Source organism: Onthophagus taurus, chromosome 1 (genome assembly GCF_036711975.1).
Source record: "Onthophagus taurus isolate NC chromosome 1, IU_Otau_3.0, whole genome shotgun sequence".
Classification (NCBI taxonomy): Eukaryota; Metazoa; Arthropoda; class Insecta; order Coleoptera; family Scarabaeidae; genus Onthophagus; species Onthophagus taurus.
The window spans coordinates 6,371,446-6,393,555 of record NC_091966.1 but is presented as its reverse complement, the minus strand read 5'-3'; the positions used below and the strand labels follow the sequence as shown (position 1 = coordinate 6,393,555).

Here is a 22,110-nt window from a genome sequence, read left to right as displayed (position 1 = left end):
AACATAATATCACAAAGCAGACGTTTATTTTCAAAACGATTACGCGATAATTTCAGACAAGTAAACGCACAAATTTTTTTTTTAGGTTAATGACCAACTTTAAGATCTTCAACTTGCTCAGGCAATCGTGCTTCGTAGGGCGGCTCACCGGTACGAGCGACCCACACAGAACCAGTGTTCGCTTTTGTGAGCAATGTCATAACAGCTTTCGCGATGTCTTTTGGTTTTTGAACCATCATGTTTTCCATATCATCAAAAATTTCGTAATTAAATTTTTCGTCTACATCAGCACCACTTTTCATTTTGGAAAAACCTGGAGTGATGCAAAGGGTGATCACTTTCACCCCAGATCGATCATATTGATCTGAATCACCCAAAGCTCTTCCAAATCCTATAATGGCCGATTGGGTCATACTATAAATTGGCAAACCGGATGAGCAAATTAAACCGCACGTTGATGCTATATTGATAACATGACCACCACTACCAACACAACTTTTAGACATGTATTGAACGCCGAGTAAAGATCCAATAACACATCCACCCTAATAAAAATACGATTCATAACGTTGTAATTATATGTTTTAAAGCACTTACTATGTTGGTTGAGATAGTTGTTTCCCATTTAGGATCATTAAGCATTCCTGCATTGTTCACCACAACGTCTAATTGTTTATAAGATTTTAACGTTTGTTTGTATGCCCCTAAAAAAGTTACGTTCTATCAAAAGAGATCTTTATAAATAGACACAATTAATACAATCAAAATTACTAGATTTTCTAATATCACACTTCACAAATACCGTTTTTCCTTTTCCAAATTCCTCCGCTAACGACTGTGCAAGTTGCTCACCGGTGATATGGTTTATATCTGCTATGGATACTCCCATAGCACCAGCCTCCAGAAATTCTCTAACAATTTCCCTACCGATCCCGCTTGCACCTCCAGTTACCATAGCTACTTTATCACGCAAAATTTTTCGCTTACCTGGTATATATTTTACCTTTTTAAAATTGTCTATGTTATCAACATGTCCTCTGCCACCAAGATGTATGCTGAAAAATATTAATAAAAGAATATCTTATTTTAATTTTTCACTTCGAAATTACTCATACCGTGCCGATTTTATTAATGCTTTAAACCTGAACAGACGGTAGTACATGCTGAACACGAAATTTGGCAAAATAAGTAGATCGGAGGTTTAAAATGAAGACATTTTAGCTGTTTTTGACATTTAGCATATTTTTGATGTACAAACAATAAAAATATGTCATAATATATCTGTCAAGATATAGGACGCATGATTATTTTGATGATGATTAAATAGAATAAAAGAATAAATCGATGGACATTATTTTATTGGCATAGATATAACCTTCAACGTACATTTACACCAACTCTTAATTATATAAACTGAGCAGCTAACTTTTTATGTTTATCCCAAGAAATTGGTAAAATTTCATAGAGATGGGATCCCTCTATAACCCATATCGAACCACTTTTACCACATCTGATTACGTGAATAGCTGCTTGACCAACAGCAGATGGACTTTGTTTCTTTGCTTTATTCATAGCTAGTTGCATTTCTTGACCTAGTGCTGGTGACATGCCTTTACTTTCCAGACCTTTCGTAAAGCTTGTGTTGGTTGCTCCTACTAATAGGGTGATCACTCTAACTCCGGTTCTAGCCACGTGCCAGTTATCTCCAAAACTTGTGCTTAATCCTACTATCGCGTGTTGAGTTGATGCAAACGTTGGTGCTGATGGCGCTGGTGTTATACCTTCTAAGCCACATACGTTTATCATTGCACCCCCCTTACCCACCCCTTCTTTACCGATGTACTTGTAGGCTAATAATGATCCGCGAATGGTTCCTATCACATTAGTAACAACTTCTCTCTCCCAATGTTTTCCGTCGATAATTCCAGCACAGTTAATAACAATATCTATGTTTCCATAAACATCTTTTACTACACGATAAGTTTCTAAAAAATAAATTAAATTATTAAAAAAAATTAATTAATTAAATTTAATTTTACCTTCTAATTGGCTCATACATGTAAGATTAGCATTGATGAACATAGCTTTACCGTGCCCAAATCCACCATTTAATTTTGAAATAGCCTCTTTACCTTTGTCTACGTTTACCCCAGTAACAGCTACATGTTTGGCTTTATTTCTTAACAAACTTTCAGCGATTGCTAAACCTATCCCACTTGAACCTCCTGTTACCAACGCAACTTTGCAGGCTGGTTCCATAAAAATACCACTCTCTGTACCTTTACTAAAGAAAAATATGGTTAATGTTGATAATTAGAGAATTATAAATCACAATACCAGTCATCACCGCATAAATTTTTAGGAATCGGAGTGGAGTGGATCTCTTTATTTAGAACCCTGCAAAGATTATACTTAATTTAAAAAATTTTTGGGAATTATTTACTTACAGTCTGCAATTTTCAATGAAACTTGTAGTTTTTGGTGCTAACATATGACGAAGTGACGAGAACATTGCGATCTTTTAAGTCTACTATGGGGAGAAATTACTTTAAAATTTTAGGTAATATTTTAGGGCGAAAGGGTGTGACAGTACATTGACATGGATGTTACAGTCAGTTAGAGTCAACTGCCAACTTAATTTTTATTTAGCTTTTATTAATCACGTTTAAGAAGAAATGAGAGAGTAAATCGTTGAAGTGAGACTTATTCATGTAACAATCAAACATGCAGAGATTGATTTAAAAAATCGATGATTATGAAAAATAACAAATTGTTTATGGAGCATTAAATCTTCGTTAAATTTGCTTTAAAATGTTTTTTATTTTATGGTGATATTTCAATTAGTTTTTGAGATACGTAAAGATTAATTACAGTAACATTTATGATTAAGGTTATGTAAGGTTGCGTTCAAAAATTCATAAATCTTGAATTTGAAGAAATTGCTTTAAATTGTTTTTTATTTTATGGAGATATCGCAATTAGTTTTTGAAATACGATTCTTTTAATATCTGTTCTTAGAATTGAGAATAATCAAATATGCCGAGTTGGACTTAAAAAATTATAACAATGATGTTTATTGAAATGTACTGCCTCGGCTTCCTCGAAAGAATCAGTGGTTTAAGGAACTAAGCCGAGGTCGCTTGCGGCCGAGGCAGTACAATTAACATCATATCAACTCAAACATGAAAGACATAATGTACTGCCTCAACTTACTAAAAAGAAATAGTGGTTCAAGGAACTAAGCCGAGGTCGTTTGCGGCCGAGGCAGTACAATTAACATCATATCAGCCAAAATACGAATAACATAATGCACTGACTCGGTTTACTCAAAATAAACAGTGATTCACGGAACTAAACCGAGGTCGCTTGCGGCCGAGGCAGTACAATTAATATCATATCAACCCAAATACGAATAACATAATGTTCAGTACATTATGTTATTCGTATTTGGGTTGGGTTGGGTTGGGCTGACTCGATTTACTCAAAATAAACAGTGATTCACGGAACTAAACCGAGGTCGCTTGCGGCCGAGGCAGTACAATTAATATCATATCAACTCAAATACGAATAGCATAAAATTCTGCCTCAGCCACAACCGTCTTCGGCTTACTCGAAAGAAACAGTGATTCACGGAACTAAGCCGAGGTCGCTTGCGGCCGAGGCGGTACAATTAATATCATATCAACTCTAATATGAATAGCATAAAATTCTGCCTCAGCCACAAGCGTCTTCGGCTTACTCGAAAGAAACAGTGATTCAAGGAACTAAGCCAAGGCCACTTGCGGCCGAGGTAGTACAATTAATATCATATCAACCCAAATATGAATGACATAATGTACTGACTCGATTTACTCAAAATAAACAGTGGTTCAAGGAACTAAGAAGAGGTCGTTAGTGGCCGAGTCAGTACAATTAAGATCGTATCAACCCATGCAAATATGAATAACATAAATTTCTGCTTCAGCCACATACGTCCTTGGCTTACTCGAAAGAAATAGTGAATCACGGAACTAAGCCGAGGTCGCTTGCGGCCGAGGTAGTACAATTAATATCATATCAACCCAAATATGAATATCATAAAATTCTGCCTCAGCCACAAGCGTCTTCGGCTTACTCGAAAGAAACAGTGATTCACGGAACTAAGCCGAGGTCGCTTGCGGCCGAGGCAGTACAATTAATGCATATCAACCCAAATATGAATAACATAATGTACTGACTCGGTTTACTCAAAATAAACAGTAGTTCAAGGAACTAAGGGAAGGTCGTTTCTGGCCGAGTCAGTACAATTAAGATCGTATCAACCCATGCAAATATGAATAACATAAATTTCTGCTTCAGCCACATGCGTCCTTGGCTTACTCGAAAGATACAGTGAATGAAGGAACTAAGCCGAGGTCGCTTGCAGCCGAGGCAGTACAATTAATATCATATCAACTCAAATACGAATAGCATAAAATTCTGCCTCAGTCACAAGCGTCTTCGGCTTACTTGAAAGAAACAGTGATCCACGGAACTAAGCCGAGGTCGCTTGCGGCCGAGGCAGTACAATTAATATCATATCAACTCAAATACGAATTGTATAAAATTCTGCCTCAGCCACAAGCGTTTTCGGCTTACTCGAAAAAAACAGTAATTCAAGGAACTAAGCCAAGGTGGCTTGTGGCCGAGGTAGTATAATTAATATCATATCAACCCAAATATGAATAACATAATGTACTGACTCGGTTTACTCAAAAGAAATAACGGTTTAAGGAACTAAGCCGAGGTCGCTTGCGGCCGAGGCAGTACAATTAATATCATATCAACTCAAATACGAATTGTATAAAATTCTGCCTCAGCCACAAGCGTCTTCGGCTTACTCGAAAGAAACAGTGATTCAAGGAACCAAGCTAAGGTCGCTTGCGTCTGAGGTAGTATAATTAATATCATATCAACCCAAAGGCCGAGGGAGTACAATTAATATCATATCAGGGCTTACTCAAAAGAAACAGTCATTGCAGCCACTGTAATATGTATTGCTTAACTTCTGTTGGTATGGGGTGTATTATAGTGCCCCGGCCGCAAGCGTACTCAGATGAAACAATGGAATCAAGGAACCAAGCAGAGATGGTTTGCTACCTACACTTTAGCAAGTTAATATGATATTAATTTTACTGGCTCGGCTGCAAGCGATGCAGTACTTATAATGTTAGATAGACTAGTTTTGATGTCTCCTAATTACTATAAATTCTGATTCAAGCAATCGATATGATTTTTAAAATATCTATTATTTTATAAACTTATTTACTATTCTGTGAAGTCTACTTTAAAAAGGCTTCGTATTTAAAGTAAAAAACTAATAAAACAATAGCTGATTATATAAATGACACTAATTAATAAAAATTGAGACGGTGTCTATCCTAGTTAACGGAAAAACTTTTGTGTAACAAAACCAGGCGTAAATATCGCGTAAAAACAGTTAAAATCGTTTGTTTCAGCGGGATCCGAACTGTGACGGTGAATGTTAAGCATGCGGCGTAAAGTCACGCAGTCATATTTCAAACAGCTGTCAATTTACCGAGTAGCATAACCGTCAATCGAAATCGCTGTTATCCTCTGGAGTTGTTATCCGGGGCTGTTATCCGAGGCGGTTATCTACTTTATCGGTCCGGGCGGATCTTCGTACTTTACCGTTCGCTCTTACGCCAGTTGCGCTTTATTTTTTAACAGCGGCTGTTATTCTCTGGGTAACTGTAAAATCGCACGCGGCTTGATCCCAAACGACCGGCCCGTTGAAATATATTTAAATGCGTGAAAACCCGTTTTTTTAAATTAACCACTTATTTGACGAAAAATATGGCCTTATCTCACGAAAAGGTCACGACCATCACGACGCATTCTCTCCTTTTAAGTGCCAAACAAATTAATGTAAGGAAGTTAATTAAAACAATAATAATAATTCTTGAAAGAAATACATTTTAATTAAGTTGATTATTTAATGAATATTCATGTGCTTGTAGTTTATTTTTCCAAGCTTCAACTTCGGAGCTAAGATTTGCATGGGTTGCTGCACACTTATGTTTACAAAGCTTTTCTCGAGTGTCGAATATGAAGTGATGAGTTGGATCAAACCAACCTCGATCCATTCTGATTGTGCTGTTCTTCGGACCCCAATCATAGCTGGGAGTGATTATAGTTGATCTATACTAATAGATTTAATGATGATTGTGTAGAATTGATCGAATAATTAAAATACTTACACCAGCAAAGTATTGAATAACAACAAAAATTGCTCCGATTATAATAGGAAGCAACACCACTATTCTAACAGTAAGCGATTGTTCTTTAATTTCAGAGCTATCTAATGTAATCCAGACAGTCTAAAAAACAGTAAATATAAAATTAAAAGAAATGAAATTAAAAAATACTCACAAAAGCTATTACTATATACATTTTAATACCATATATAACAAAAGCATGCAGTGGAATTTTATGTACGAATTGATAATCCACTGCTATCCTCTCTGGGCTATATATAAAAATACCAAGGGCGACAGTGCTTAATAATGTATAAGTAATGAATGGAGTTTGAGTTGAAAATTTGCTAAAATTAAATCAAAGTTAATTCAAGTTCATAAAATTATCATCATAAAAATTACTGGTAATTCGCTTCAAATAAATCTTCGTATCTTAAATAGATGTTATAGGAAAACATAACAGAACACAAGATGCCTGAAACAGCAGTTCGGTACATTCTCATCCTTGGAAATTGGCCGACGAGAGCGTCTACGATTGCAGTACATTTAATAATAACGCCAATCATCCACCAAATAAACAGAAAAAAGAAGTAAACAATCAAAATATAGTAACCCAGATACCAACGGGATATTAAATCAGGAATTAACACAAATATAAATATTTGACCTATAAAAGTTAAAGTAATTAGATATTTATTTTTATATAGTGCCTGCTTTACATTATTTTAATTACATTACAAATTAAATATTTTGATTCTGATTTATATTGGGTCAAAAATGAGTTAAAAGAGTTTTCAAAAATTAAGGATGTGGCGATGCGATTACAATTCAAGATGAGCAAGACTGTGTTAGAGTGATAAAAAGTTTAAATAAAAAAATTGTGGTAAATTATCAGAAGATTAAAAAAATCGTAACGACTCATCTCCCCAATTACAAATGAGAATAACTTCTGGACAAGATATAACTAAGAAAAAGCCAATGTGGCTCCTTAGATGTGCAATTTCCTACAGAACTACCACACTGTAATTTCACAACTAATAAAATAAAACAGATAACGAAACAAATAAACATAAAAAGGCTCCAGGATTTGGCCTTATTATGGAAATATTCTACAGGAATACATGATACAAATTAATAACTTTCATACTTAATGATATTCGGAGATCAAACTATTTCCCTAGCAGCTGGAAAGTTACTCAAATCATTCTGATTCATAAAATGCCAGAAAAAATTACCACGTATAGACCCATAAGCTTGCTACCTATGATCTCCAAAGTCGTCGAAAAGCTGTAAGCACACTGACGCGATATCTGCCTCCAGAAATCTGTAAGATTATTTAAACATTATTCTTCTTCACTATGGTAGAGAAAGTTGCCCTTCTAAGATCATCAACAAATCTAAACTACCACAAAAGATCAAAATATCTAAACATGCACCTCGATTGATGCCTCATATGGAAGAAATATTTTCTCTAAACGTATGCAATACAAGCTAAATAAAATGTATTAGATCATTGGCCGTACTTGATCATTCTAGGCTAGTTTTAACAACACATGTCATAATAAACGCTTCATTGTCCTTCTGGGGAGCACACAGAATCAGTTCAATAAAAAAATGAGATGGATGAAGTACTTAAAGTGTAATAGTCGTGATTGAAAGTCAAAAGAAAATCTGTGCAGATATGGAGCTTTCCTGATTGACCTTGAATTTTTTTTATGAACAAATATTGTTCTTCTTCTTCTGTGCAGTAGCCAGACTTGTTCTACCCATTCTGTTCTGCCTACATTTTTTATGATGCGGACGACCAGCTATCTTACCATCATTTTGGAGGTGGTCTTGGCAGCCTTTTGAATGCTGGGTTGTAGTTTTTGACAATCCTTGGTATTCTATTCTTTTCCATTCGTGAAATGTACTCGTTCCAGGATCTCTTACCAGATTCTCCGTCTCACATTCCTACCGAATTTTCTTGCTTCCCCTCTGATCCCTTAGTGTCTTGTTGGTACGCGCCATCCTTTTAGTTATCACTAAGTCTGTCCGCGCCTTTGCAATATATGTCATTATTGGTTTATCGTTCTTTGTGCTTCTCCTATTCTTGCTAACATGTAGACTTGTTTTGTCAAAGTGGTCTTGACTTCTCCATAAGACTCTTACTCCCAAAAGGAGTCTCCTGCCGACCTAACTGTGACAGTTACAGTGGACGAGACTTGTGGGCAGAATGTACCCAAAGACTACCTAATATGAGAAAAGATAAGTGGGGCAATCCCGGAAACTATGGGGGGATGAAATACAAGATGCAGGCGATTTTCTGTGCATTCGAGTGTGGAGGAGGGCGTGGGAGATAAATACAAGTATGCTGTTTTTTGTTATATTCTATTGCTGTTTTTCCGAAACCTCTATTGTTCTTCACTTGTTGCTATGTGCTGGAAATGTGATGTAGCAGGAGACGGAAAAAAGCTTTATGAATATATCTAGGAGTGAAATTCTTCGGTAATTATCTGCATTTGAGAATGTTCGTTTCTTAAAGAATGATACGGTTTGTTCAGCTGCCTGGTGTTTGTATTTCCAACAGTTGGTACTTCTCATTTTTTCTTCAGTAGTGGGGTTTATTAGGAATATTATCTTGACCTGGTTACTTGCCGTTATTTAGTTGTTTCGTCTGGAACGTCACTCTCTCTCTAATGTTTGTCCTTCGGCGGAGATTACTAATTAATTTGTCCGCTAATCTATTATTCTTTGGTTTCTGTTTCGTTTACTTTCCTTTTTGTTGCTCTAACAATTTTACAGTATCGTTTTTGGGTTCCATATAAGTCATTTTCCATGTATTTGCTAAACTTCTCTCAATGTTCTTTATCTCTTTTATTCTGGTGTTTGCTCTATTTATTGTGTTTGTGTAGTTGGTGTAGTTCTTAGTGTGTTGTTTGATTTATACATTAAGTGAGCTCTCATTTTTTTTGGGTTAGTAGTTTTACCTAAGATGTGAACTAAGGTTTTTTACAATATTACTGACTTAATAAGCATTATGTACTGTGTCTTGCTGCTGGATTAAATTATAAAGAATAAAATAAACATCTTTGAAGTATTATTATGCAACTAGACTTCTCTTGAATGATTTTATTTGGCAAAATTCATTTTTGACACCTTTTATGAAACCGGTTTTGACATGATTATTTGTAATCCATTTTGTGGTCATTTCTTTACAGGTTTTAATAATTAATTAAAACTGTTTTAACTCATTTCAATTTCAAATTTACTCATTTTCTTCTGGACCAGTAAATCCTAATAGTGAATAGATTGTTTAAATCAATAATTTAGCCCTGTCTTAGAATGATTTTTTTTCAGTGAGTCTATCTTGACTGCAATGATTTTAAAATACTGTAAATCAGGCAGAATTTAAAAGATTACCTTGTAGTATAAGACAACGATTATCATGGATTTTATAAATTGTTTGTGCTAATTTAAAACTTACACACAAGCAAACCGCTATTAATATAGTTACGACTTCAATGGAAACATATAAAAGAACGCTGGCTGCTGTTGGTGAGGTGGTAACCGGGCTTTGAGATCCGAAATTTACCATTTCCATGGGCAATTCCACAACAATACTATGACTAATAATACTCGACCAAAACTGAATAAAATAACAAACAGTAATAACATCAAAACGATTTCATTCAGTTACTTGTGGCATCGATAATTTTTGATCAATACTAAAATCTTTTTTAGGTGCTGGTATGTTGGATCCATAAAAAAGAATTACCGTTATAATTGGTACCATGCCTATAGCGCTGTATGAGATAAACCTAGTTAATACATGCCGAAATCTTTTCATTCCGATCATAACAAATAAAAAAATACTTATATAAAGACAAAAAAGTATTCCAACACATTCTGAAATGGATTCTATATCGGTATCTTCGTTTATACTGTGAATATCTTTGATACTGATCCAAAAATCCATCGTAGAAAAGGTAGGTAGTTCAAGTATATGGTTAACGAAGGTACAATTTTTATCTAAAAGAGTATTACAACATTTTGTTGTAAAATTTTTATGATCACCATACATTGGTGTGCATTCATCACAAGCCCCATCAAAGTCGCAATTTTCCCATGGAATAGTACCACTACGAATTAATTTACTGATATAATAAAGAGCCTGTCCGGCGAAATAAACATTGTATATTTGCATCGGAATAGAATAGATAATAAGTGCAAATGGGAGTCCTTTCAATATAGGTACGCAATCCCAGAATCTAACAAAATATCTTTTAGTGAAGTTGCCCAAAAAAATGTACGCACTCTGAACAGGTACGCATGTGCAAATCATAATAAAGGTGGATAATGAAAATGTTAATGCTAAAAATAAATATGTTGTAATTAAAACTAATTATGAAATGGTTTTGATTACCTGGTCCAAAATTAGTCATCATATACATTTGAACTGTAATGTAAGAGACACTAAATCGGGTACATATAGCAAAAGTAAATAATTCCGCCCACGTTAATAAATATTTTTCCCTATCGCCCTAAAATATAAATCGAAAATTAAATTAAATCATTTTTACAAAATATAAATACATGATCGCCACAAAAAATATCTCGACAATTAATTTCTTGCACATCGTCTCCATCAAGATCGATATCTTTTGAAACAGACTTTAATTTTAAACCGTAATACTGCTTATCCCAGGAATATTTTGCTATTCTTGATTTAGCCCGTTTCTTCCGACCTCTTTGTCGAAGAATAGATTTTCCACGTGCTATTAAGCGAGAAGCAGCTCTACCACACGCATCACAAAATTTTCCCATTTCTCCGTTCTATTCTTTGCTTCTTTGCGCTTTATGACAGGATAAATCATGCCATAGATACGAAACATAACATGTCATAGTGCGATCAGAATAAATTGGTTAATAACTAAGTTTTTAACATTTATATTGCAATAATAATCATGGAGTTTCTATCACCAAGAGCTGAAAGATACGGTAGCGGTGTTGCGCGCAGATTAGAAAATAGAGCACTTCGAATATTTGATCGCTATAAACTTGAATTGGAACGGATTGAAGCTGAAAGATTGTTGACTATGGGGCATCTATCGCTTGATGGAGGAAGCAGTTTGCACAGCGATGATGAAATATCACATGATATGTACGGTGGTACTCGAATGTCTATTTATGAAGATGATGAATCACGTGCGGAACTTTTGAAAAGTATTGGTGGTGGACCATGCGGTATCAGTTGTTCTCAAATGGTATTAGGATTTAAAAAAATATAATCATTATTAAATTTCACATATTTTTAGTTCGGCCCAATCAATAGAAATTATATTTTAAAATGGTGGCAATACATTCCTATTTTGGTTCTGTTAAATACTTCGATTGCATTTAATATAAACTGTGTGGATATGAGTATTAAATGGGGTTCAAGTATATTAAAATAACCAATATTAATTATAGATTAACTTGTGGGCAATTGATGGTTTTAAATTAACTTAAATAAGAAAAATATTTATTTTTAATAGAATCAACAGTTAACACGACGTAGTTGATGAAGCATAAATTTACTGCTTTTAGCGTTAGATGCGATTTCGATTTTTTTTCAATTCCCTACGAATATCTTTTTATCTCTTAATCTAAAAGAATTTACACTATTTCCAAGACACCAATGCAATTTCTAACGAAGGCATTACAATACTTCTCATAGATTCAAAATGCAGCAGTTATCCAGAGTATTCTGCAATATGACAATTAATAGCAAATTATTATAAGTTCTAATATAAGCCTGACTTTGGTCGTGTCAAGTAACCTTTATTGATGTTTAATGGAGAGAATGTTGGAAAACAGTAGGTGAGGTTATTTCTCGATAATTTATTTCATTGCCAGTTGGGCATATGATTATAATTAATGTTCTGCTACAGCTTGAAAGCCAACGTCTTGATTTCTCTATGCCATAACTATGATACCCGTGTCAATGGTAAATATTTCTGCCTGTAATACTGTAATACACTGTTGGAAATAATTCACGAGCACACCCTGTATAATCTGAACGCGTGTGTCTAGCACAATAAAATTTGGTATGGAAGTAGTACTAAAGTAGTGTAACTTACTCTCACATGGAGAGCGGCACAACTCTGCTGGGAGGAGAAACATCAATAGCGAGAGTATCCCCCGTGAGCTTCGCGTACCATCGCTACATGACGTGGCATGGAGTCTATAAGTCGCTGTATTGTAGCGAGAGGGATGGCCAACCATGCCACCTTAACTCGCCTCTATAGCTCCTCAACGTCAGCCGAGGAAGCCGGATAACGTAGAAGTCTCCGACCAGTCATGTCCCAAACATGTTCGATCGGATTCAGATGCGGAAACCGAGCTAGCCATGGAAGCATTCGTATACGGTGCTCTTCCACAAAGGTCTGTACAACACGCCCAATGTGCTGTCGTACGTTGTCGTGCATGTATAGCAGACCTGAGAGCCGCCGAACGTAGGGAAGCACAACGGACCATAGCACCTCATCTACGTATCGTTGACCCGTCATGGTCTGCTATACACGCAGCAGACGTGTACGTCTACCATGTGTAATCGCACCCCATACCATAATCCTCGGTTGTCGGTAGATAGGGCGTTCTTGCACACACTGCTCGAGTAGACGATCACCAGGGCTCCGACGCACTAAAATTCGCGCATCACTGGTGCTCAATTCGAATCTTGATTCGTCGGAAAACAAAATGTCCCTCTACTCGGCAACCTACTAATGCCTAGCGTCGACCCACTCGTGACGTATGCTGCGGTGCTCGGGTGTTACTGGAATACGCTGTATCACACGACGCACGCGCAGTCCACTATCTACCAAACGCCGCCGTACAGTTCGCGTAGTGAGTACGCCTTCCCCTGCCGGTGGCCAAACAGCTCCCAGTTGCCTTGAGGAGGACACACACGACGCTAAAGCGCTGAGCACAAGAGCGCGATCCTCGTATGCTGGGGACACGCAGGGCCGTCCCGACCGCGGCTAAAGGTACCTATGTCCTACCTCAGACCATTCTCGCCATGCCCGTTGCACTGCCGATAACGACCGCTCGAGACGACGCGCAATTTCACAGAACGATACACCCTCAATGTGCATACCCACAAACATTCCTCGCCCAAACTCGCGTAAGTAACGCGATCGCCCATCTATTGCGCACAGAGTACGATAACAATGTGGTCCCTCACACCACACTAAAAACGACCGGTATTTTCCATCCACTTCGGTCACCATAGCGACGGAATGTTCCGCTTGGAAGGGCAGCTCAGTCAACAATACCGCGACGGAACTACTCGAAACTCCCTGAATAGACTCATCTACAGTAAACCTTTGTGCTCTGAAAATATTATGGATTTATCTTCACGCGTTCAGATTATGTAGGGTGTGCTCGTGAATTATTTTCAACAGTGTATCACATACGGTTCCTGTTCCTTCGTCCATGTAACGATATGTATCTTATATCATGGACTTTGTATCCCACAAGAACACAAGATTTCGGCAAATTAACCATAGTTGTATCTTACACTTTTACAATGTACAGGTGTCGCAACTTGGTTGCCCGCATAGGTTATCTCCGAAACTAAAAGAGATAGAAAAGAAGTAGCTAACATGCCATGATCTCGTTTTTCGAGAAACTGCTAATGCCCAAAACTTTAAACAGTTATCGTGTTTTGTTTTCGCCGTATCAGCAAAAACTGAAAAACTTATTACCAAAGGTGGAGTATTATTTAAAACATTGTGCATATAATTTATTTTTTCTTCAAACGTCATTAAATGACAACTTTGTTGTCGTGTTTACTCGCGGTAGAAGTAAGTCATTGTTGCATAACGACGGTTGCTAAGATCAACATAGCAAAAAAGTACTTCAGCGTTATGGCGCTAAAGTAAATTTCACTTTAGCGCCATAACGTTGAAGAACATTTCACTTTAGCGCTGTATTATTTGCAACGTTTGAAGAAAAAATACTATGTTTTATTCGGAAGAGAAGCAGATTCGTTTGTGGCTGGTCCGTCATTGCCGGACTCACTTCGTTCGTCCGGCAAACTGTCGAACACGCCACAATTTTAACGGCTCATCTGTCATTAGCGACTCACTGCGTTCGTCGCTAAGCGACAGACCACGCCATAAAAAGCACTGCTTCTCTTCCATATAAAACAATATACTATTGTCTGTTCTACGCCGTTCTCATAAAATATCAAAGAATGTGTTTTAACAAAAAAAATGAGCAATGACTTCCTGAAAAGAAAAGTTGAGTTAGGTTAGTTTTGTTTACAAATATCAATCAACTCTGACAAAAACATTGGGTAATGTTAGGATAGGTCAGTTTTCTTTTGACACCACAGTTATAGCGTGAAGGAATGTTAAGACAGGTAGTTTTCTTTTGAAACCCCAATTAAAGCGTGAAGGAATGTTAAGACGGTTAATTTCCTTGCGTGAAAGAATGTTACGATAGGCCAGTTTTGTTTTGAAACCCTAATTATAGCGTGAAGGAATGTCGATTTTCTTTTGAAGCCCAATTACAGCGTGAAGGAATGTCGGTTTTCTTTTGAACCCTAATTATAGCGTGAAGAAACTCCAATTACAGCGTGAAGGAATGTTAGCATAGGTCAGTTTTCTTTTGAACCCCAATTATAGCGTGAAGAAACTTCAATTACACCGTGAAGGAATGTTAGGATAGGTCAGTTTTGTTTCGAAACCCTAATTATAGCGTGAAGGAATGCCGGTTTTTTTTTATGCCCAATTACAGCGTGAAGGAATGTCGGTTTTCTTTTGAACCCCAATTATAGCGTGAAGAAACTCCAATTACAGCGTGAAGGAATGTTAGCATGGGTCAGTTTTCTTTTGAAATCCAATTATAGCGTGAAGGTATGTCGGTTTTCTTTTGAACCCCAATTATAGCGTGAAGAAACTCCAATTACACCGTGGAGGAATGTTAGGATAGGTCAGTTTTGTTTTGAAACCCTAATTATAGCGTGAAGGAATGCCGGTTTTCTTTTGATGCCCAATTACAGCGTGAAGGAATGTCGGTTTTCATTTGAACCCCAATTATAGCGTGAAGAAACTCCAATTACAGCGTGAAGGAATGTTACCATAGGTCAGTTTTCTTTTGAACCCCAATTATAGCGTGAAGAAACTTCAATTACACCGTGAAGGAATGTTAGGATAGGTCAGTTTTGTTTTGAAACCCTAATTATAGCGTGAAGGAATGCCGGTTTTCTTTTGATGCCCAATTACAGTGTGAAGGAATGTCGGTTTTCTTTTAAACCCCAATTATAGCGTGAAGAAACTCCAATTACAGCGTGAAGGAATGTTGGCATGGGTCAGTTTTCTTTTGAAATCCAATTATAGCGTGAAGGTATGTCGGTTTTCTTTTGAACCCCAATTATAGCGTGAAGAAACTCCAATTATAGCGTGGAGGAATGTTATGATAGGTCAGTTTTCTTTTGTAACCCAATTATAGCGTGAAGGAATGTCGGTTTTCTTTTGAACCCCAATTATACCGTGAAGAAACTCCAATTATAATGTGAAGGAATGTCGGTTTTCTTTTGAACCTCAATTATAGCATTATGATGGAACATAATGTTTTTAAGTTGATGCATTTAATTTATTTTACCTATTCTATGCAGTTCTAACAAAATATCAAAGAATGTGTTGTAATAAAGTTAGATTAAAAAAAAATCACCAATGCCAAGTGAGTTGCACATTTTATTTATTTTTTTAATTACCTGGCGTATTTTGTACAGGTTTAAAATGTCAACAAGGTCTGAAGATTCTTGCTGCTCAAAATAGTCTAGTAGAACATTCGCAGCTTCTTCAGCCTCCCGGTTCGATACTCGCTTGACTAATACCATGATATCAATTTCTTCGTCTCCACTCTCATTTTCGGATGAACAAGGCTGCGTTGTACTAGGTTGATCCAAAACTTCTTCAACTATATCGTCGTTGTTAAGAAGCTCACACTGGATCCATTTTTCGATCTCATTATCATCGGTTTCCTTGAACTCATTGGAGTTCTGTACTAATGCAATTAGTTCAGATTTAGTTGTTTCTTCTTGACCAGATGCTAAAACAATACTTTCATCTTCCTCCAGTGTGTCATTACATTCTAATAACCTTTTTTAATAGCCCTATATTTCACTCCACTCCTTGCAATTGCCTCTGTGAAAATTGTATCTTTGATCGTCAACGATTTCCAAACTTCATCAGCTCAACTTACCATAACTTCTTAGTACCACGTTGTTTTTGTTGTGCGTCTTTTGCTTTCTGTATAACTTTTTCCTTTCCCCTCAATCCATCCGTGTCCTTTATATAAATAGTTTCCACTTCCTTAGTCTTTTGATAGTTGTTAGTTGCTATCACATGGAAAACTTACTTTTACAGCTTAAATAATAATTTCCAAAAATTTAATAACAAATTTATTGTAATTTTAAAAACCATATAAATACCACTCAACTTAAAAATCGTTCCATTTCCCACAAGTTATTCTATAAATTCAATAACACTATCATATATTTTCCTTTTAGTTATGGTTATTATAACTTTTGTAGTAGTTCAAATACTAATTTCTAGTCCCTTATTTATGGCGTACATGATTCTGGCATCGTATTCAAGACGATCATACATACGTTTCTGGGATTGCGTACCGCTAATGAAAGGATTAGGATATTCCATCGCACTAACTAAATTATTTGCGGAAACATTTAATATCAGTTTTATTGGACTTGCCATGTATTATTTATACATTTTGATTACGAACGGTGATGTACCATGGAAAGATTGTAATTTTCCCAGGGCAAATAAAGATTGTATAGCGCTTACCGATCCTAAGGCAAAATTTTTGCATAGTGGGAAGTGCTGTCGGACAAAAGATTGCGGTAAAAGAAATTTGACTGAAAGTTCCGCCAAGTTTGCCTCTTTAGATTATTACATGTCCTTCGTGCTTGAAGAAGGGTACGAAGAAGAACCGTTACATTACAATCTATTGCTTCATTGGTCAATTGCTGTGGCGATTGTGTGGGTAATTTTATATTTATTCATGTTAATTGGATTGAGGAATTTTCGAAAATTATTTTGGATCGTTGACATTATATTTCTTATCACCGTAATACCAGCGGTTATTTTGACTATTGCTTTAAGTCCGGGTTATGAAGTTATGGACGAAATGGAAGCGAGTTTATCAAATATTTTAAATTCTGAGGTAATTTAATTTTAAATAATAATTTGACATTTAATTATTCATGTAACTTGCTATATATGAATGCAAACCATAGTTATGAAACTACTACGCACTTGCACTGTCCCACATAAAATGTAACATAGCATAATCTAGTACAGGCATTCGGTAGTTTTGCGAAGGAAAAGTTTTGTTTGGAAAAAGGTAACGTCCTTATGATAACTCTGAGTTTCCGTCTGTAGAGACGTGCGGCTAAATCCGAATGATTCTAGTTCTAGGTCTAATGATAGTTCTAGTTTTACACTAGCACTATTAGTATGTAAACTAACACTATACCTAGAACTAGAAACATTTGGGTTTAGCCGACTTAAAACGGCTAAACCCGAATGATTCTAGTTCTTGGTTTAGCACTGGATAACAATTAAAACTAGAACTAACAGACGCACTGCTACATCCGAAACTTTCTAGTTCTAGGTCAAGTGTTAGTTCTAGTTTTTCACTAACATCATTACTATCTAGAACTAACGTTACACCTAGAACTAGAAACATTTGGGTTTAGCCGCACGTCTCTTAACACGGCTAACCCGGAGTGATTCTAGTTCTTGGTTTAGCGTTGCATAACAATTAAAACTAGAACTAACACTAGACCTAGAACTAGTAACATTTAGCCGTACGTCTTCAGACGCACGGCTAAACCCGAAACTTTCTGGTGCTAGGTCTAGTGTTAGTTCTAGTTTTACACTAACAGCATTACTATCTAGAACTAACACTATACCTAGAACTCCGGCAGATATCCGGCAGATTCTTTTGGTTTCTTTTAGCCGCTCTCTCTCTCTCTCTGTTCGTGTCTTTTCTTTATTTTTCTCTTTTTCTTGCTTAATCTTATTTGGTGATAAATGTTAATAATATCTAATTATCACTACTTGCCATATTCAGTAAATATTATTTTTTGTTTGTTCTGTTGGGTCATTTGGCAGAGATCGCTTGTGCGATAAAATGATCCATTTGCTGATACTCCTTACTGTTTAAGATTAAGTTTATTATAGTATAAGTTTATTAGTTCCTCGACTAACAATCGACAATGGGATTTTATGTATATATTTTTGTTCTTATTATAATTTTTTTTTAATTGTTTTTTTTCTTATGTATCTTATGTAATTTTGTATTTTTATCTGTGGCAATAAATTGTAAATAAATAAATAGAACTAGAAAGTATCGGGTTTAGCCGTGCGTCTTCAGACGACCCGAATGTTTCTAGTTCTAGGTCTAGTGTTAGTTCTAGTTTTAGTGTCATAAAAATATGCAACATAGTGACATCTTATGATCTCTATCTTATCTACCATTGTTACTAGAACTAACATGAGACCTAGAAGTAGAAACATTCAGGTTTAGCCGTCTTAAGAGACGCATGGCTAAACGGAAATTTCTAGTTCCAGGTCTGGTATTAGTTCTAGTGAGTTCAGTTAGTCTAGTTTTATTTGTTATTCAGCGCTAGATTGTTGTATATTTTTATTGATCCGTTATATCGTTGTCTTAATCTAACTTCTGGGGGGCGACACACGTTTAGACTTTTACATTATAATATGCAGGGTCTGGTAAAAAAATTAACGAATTCGAATCTTACTTAATGAGCAATAGTTTTGAGGTGTTATGTTTGAATGAACATTGGTTGAGGGCTCCTGAGATTTGTAATTTAAAATTTCACGATTACTCGTGTGTATCCCACTTCTGCCGTTCCGAACATAAGCGTGGCGAATCTGCTGTTTACATTAAAGAGGACCTTGCACCTGCTGTTTACCCCTTGCCGTTTGATTTAGGCCCACTTTTACCATACTCCTGATAAACTATCTAGAGCAGTGGTTCTCAAACTATGGTACGCGTACCACTGATGGTACGCGAGAAGTTCTCAAGTGGTACGCAAAACAGTTTATATTTGTATTATCATTATTGTTTTTTTTTTGTTCAGTGGTACTACCTGATTTTTAAAATAGCCTTAGTGGTACGCAAGGATATAAGTTTGAGAACCGCTGATCTAGAGGATAGTTGCCATGGTTACGGCGGTTTTAAGCGCTCTCATTGGCTAAGGCTTGTTACTACCATCTTCTGGCTAAGATATCTAAGGGATTATTACTACGGTTACGGCTATTTTACGCGCTCTGATTGGCTAGTAGATGGGTTTATCTATAAGATAAATTTAACTAAAAGATGGTAGTAATGAACCTAAGAGCAGGATTTATCTATCGGATAAATTTATCAAGAGGTGGTAAAAGTGGGTCGTAGTCAATCTTTTCAACGAAATAAATTTTGAGATTGCAGGCGTCGATTATCAGGCGGTACAACTCTTAACTGTGTATAGAATACCGCTCGGCGATTTTCAGATGTTTCTAAGTAAAATAAACGATACGCTGTCAAAGTTTTCATACACACGCATTATTATAATTACTGGTGACTTTAATGTACGCTTTGAGCTAGATAATAGAGAGGCTCAGAGTTTGTGCAACCTGTGCGAATCTTATGGTCTGCACAAATGTGTTAATGATTGTACCCGTGAAACTTCATGTCTAGACAACATATTTACCAACTTTGATCCAACTCTGTTTTTGGTTAATGTATCGATCCGTCCATTTCTGATCACCTAGCCATTTCCTGTCAAGGTGACTGGTTGGTCACTCCGCCCATGTGGATCGTGTTTTTGGTGTGCAGCGAAGATGTGTTAGAGTTATGGCCGGTCTAGGTTTTCTGGACTGTTGTAGACCCAATTTCATTGATTATAAGATAATGACTTTCCCTTCGCTTTACATTCTCCATTGTCTCTTATATATCAAGGGTAATATCTCCAAATTTAAAACTCTTAATACTTATCATAATTAACACACTAGGGCGGGTGATACCTTAATTACGGACTATTCTCGAACGGCAAGGGGCAGGGATGGCGTCAATTATTTTGGCATAAACTTCTACAATGTCTTTCCGAAATACATAAGATTGCTAGAGAGTAACAATTTCAAACAAAATGAAAAATTATTTAGTGGCGAAGGCCTTTTATACTGTTCAGGAGTTTTTGATCAATGATTTTGATGACTTGTGTGTGTCGCCTCCCAGAAGCCTTTTTCTTCTTTTTTTGTTCTTTTACTTACCTGTTGTTACTTATTACTACCTTTAGTGTACTACCATTATTGTAAACTGCATTTTATGTTTATTGTATTATTTTCTTTTATGACCTGTGAAAATCACTTATTGATGCTATCACCAATAAAGTATTATTATTATCGAGGTTTTACTGTAATGCCAAATTAAATTGACATGTTGCATTTTATGTGGGACAAAGTAAGTAGTAAGTATACATATCTACTATTTTTAGATGTGGTTAGATTTTGTTGAGCATTATCTATATAATGAAGTTCCTGGTGATGTTATAGCTTTGAGTGCACTTTCTTTACCTCTTGTAAGCTCTACAACTGATACAGTTATTATATTCACTTGTAAAATTGTATGGGGTGCGATGAGTGTTGTTTGGGCATCCATAACGGGCAAATTTATAGAAAATCATTATAAAATAGAAGATGATGTTTGTGTGATGGTTAGAGGTAATCAAAAATTTTTTTTATTAATCAGTGTTTTTCAAAAAAGTATTTTTAATTTTAGGTGATTATTTGTTCTTTGTTATGCTACCAGATGTTTTATCTTGGTGTACTGGGGGATATACAATACTTATTCTTTATTTCTTAATCATAATTATTTGGAATTTGTTTCTTAGTATGTGCGTTGTAACTAATGCAATTGAAGCAATGGCAGAAGAATTACGTCTGGTCAATAAATACAGGGCCATAGTAGGTTTCATAATTTTTGGAGTTGTTTGTGGGTTCAATATAAATATGTTACGACCAAATTTTATGGATGCTTATTGGTATTTATCTTCTAAAACAAAAACTATTTATGATATTCTTCTTACATTTTTAGGAGTTATGTAGGATACACTTTCCCGGCTATAATAGCAACTCAATTGCTTGCAGCTTGGATTGGAATGTTTTGTTATTCCATTCATAAGCTCACCGATGATTATCATTTTACATTTGGTGAAAAGTTAAGCTCTTCTTGGATAATTGGATTAAAATTAGGAACGATTGTTTTTTGCGTAAATTAATTACTTACAAAATTTAAACTAATTATTAATTTCTTAAACATCAACATTAGATTTTGCTAAAGCTTCTTTATGATCAACGATTAATTGCGGATAAGGGATCTATAGCTTTGTATTGTGGATTATTATGGCCGATTCCCGCTGGAATATGTGTGATGCTTTTACGATATTACATGAGAATTAACAAGAGTCTTTTGGATTCTACAAAAGAATGGGGCCCACCCGCTAAAAGAAAACGACATACCAGAGCTTTTTTTGATCCAACACGCGACCTAAAATATCGAACGAATGTGCAAAGATGTAAACATCATTGCTTGATTCGCAGTTTTGCAATTAAAAGAGAAATTAGATTTTGGCAGTCAAAATATGATATTGTCCTCGTCCATTTAAAAGAAGAAAACGTGGAAGTGTTAAAAATAAAACATAGGAGTGTGGATTCTTTTAGATCAACTTCCTCTGTTAATATTATTAATTAATATTTTTAAATTTAATGTTAAAGTTTCTTGGAAATCTATAATAAAGTCCCTAAATATGCGGCAACTC

The 22,110-nt window shown here is 35.8% G+C and overlaps 4 protein-coding genes across 4 annotated transcripts; 1 reads left to right on the top strand and 3 right to left on the bottom strand.

Moving 5' to 3' along the window:
* Window positions 1-9: 9 nt before the first annotated feature.
* Window positions 10-1,253, bottom strand: LOC111419325 (15-hydroxyprostaglandin dehydrogenase [NAD(+)]-like). Its single transcript, XM_023052105.2, has 4 exons — window positions 1,116-1,253; window positions 760-1,055; window positions 598-704; window positions 10-545 (listed from the first exon to the last, which is right to left on the bottom strand). Exons 1-4 carry the CDS (start codon window positions 1,160-1,162, stop codon window positions 87-89), a joined length of 909 nt encoding a protein of 302 aa, XP_022907873.1. The 5' UTR covers window positions 1,163-1,253; the 3' UTR covers window positions 10-86.
* Window positions 1,254-1,341: 88 nt separating this feature from the next.
* Window positions 1,342-2,624, bottom strand: LOC111419321 (15-hydroxyprostaglandin dehydrogenase [NAD(+)]-like). Its single transcript, XM_023052099.2, has 4 exons — window positions 2,448-2,624; window positions 2,338-2,397; window positions 2,040-2,284; window positions 1,342-1,985 (listed from the first exon to the last, which is right to left on the bottom strand). The coding sequence occupies exons 1-4, from the start codon at window positions 2,510-2,512 to the stop codon at window positions 1,405-1,407; spliced, it is 951 nt and encodes a 316-aa protein (XP_022907867.2). The 5' UTR covers window positions 2,513-2,624; the 3' UTR covers window positions 1,342-1,404.
* A 3,310-nt stretch (window positions 2,625-5,934) lies between these two features.
* Window positions 5,935-11,552, bottom strand: LOC111419303 (sodium- and chloride-dependent glycine transporter 2-like). Its single transcript, XM_071195782.1, has 8 exons — window positions 10,812-11,552; window positions 10,642-10,759; window positions 9,916-10,589; window positions 9,639-9,864; window positions 6,639-6,903; window positions 6,412-6,583; window positions 6,240-6,359; window positions 5,935-6,185 (listed from the first exon to the last, which is right to left on the bottom strand). Exons 1-8 carry the CDS (start codon window positions 11,040-11,042, stop codon window positions 5,958-5,960), a joined length of 2,034 nt encoding a protein of 677 aa, XP_071051883.1. The 5' UTR covers window positions 11,043-11,552; the 3' UTR covers window positions 5,935-5,957.
* Window positions 11,539-22,101, top strand: LOC139429743 (sodium-dependent noradrenaline transporter-like). The gene is made up of 6 exons (XM_071195790.1): window positions 11,539-11,657; window positions 16,777-17,450; window positions 20,788-21,013; window positions 21,072-21,333; window positions 21,387-21,561; window positions 21,621-22,101. Exons 1-6 carry the CDS (start codon window positions 11,636-11,638, stop codon window positions 22,041-22,043), a joined length of 1,782 nt encoding a protein of 593 aa, XP_071051891.1. The 5' UTR covers window positions 11,539-11,635; the 3' UTR covers window positions 22,044-22,101.
* The last annotated feature ends 9 nt before the right edge of the window (window positions 22,102-22,110 follow it).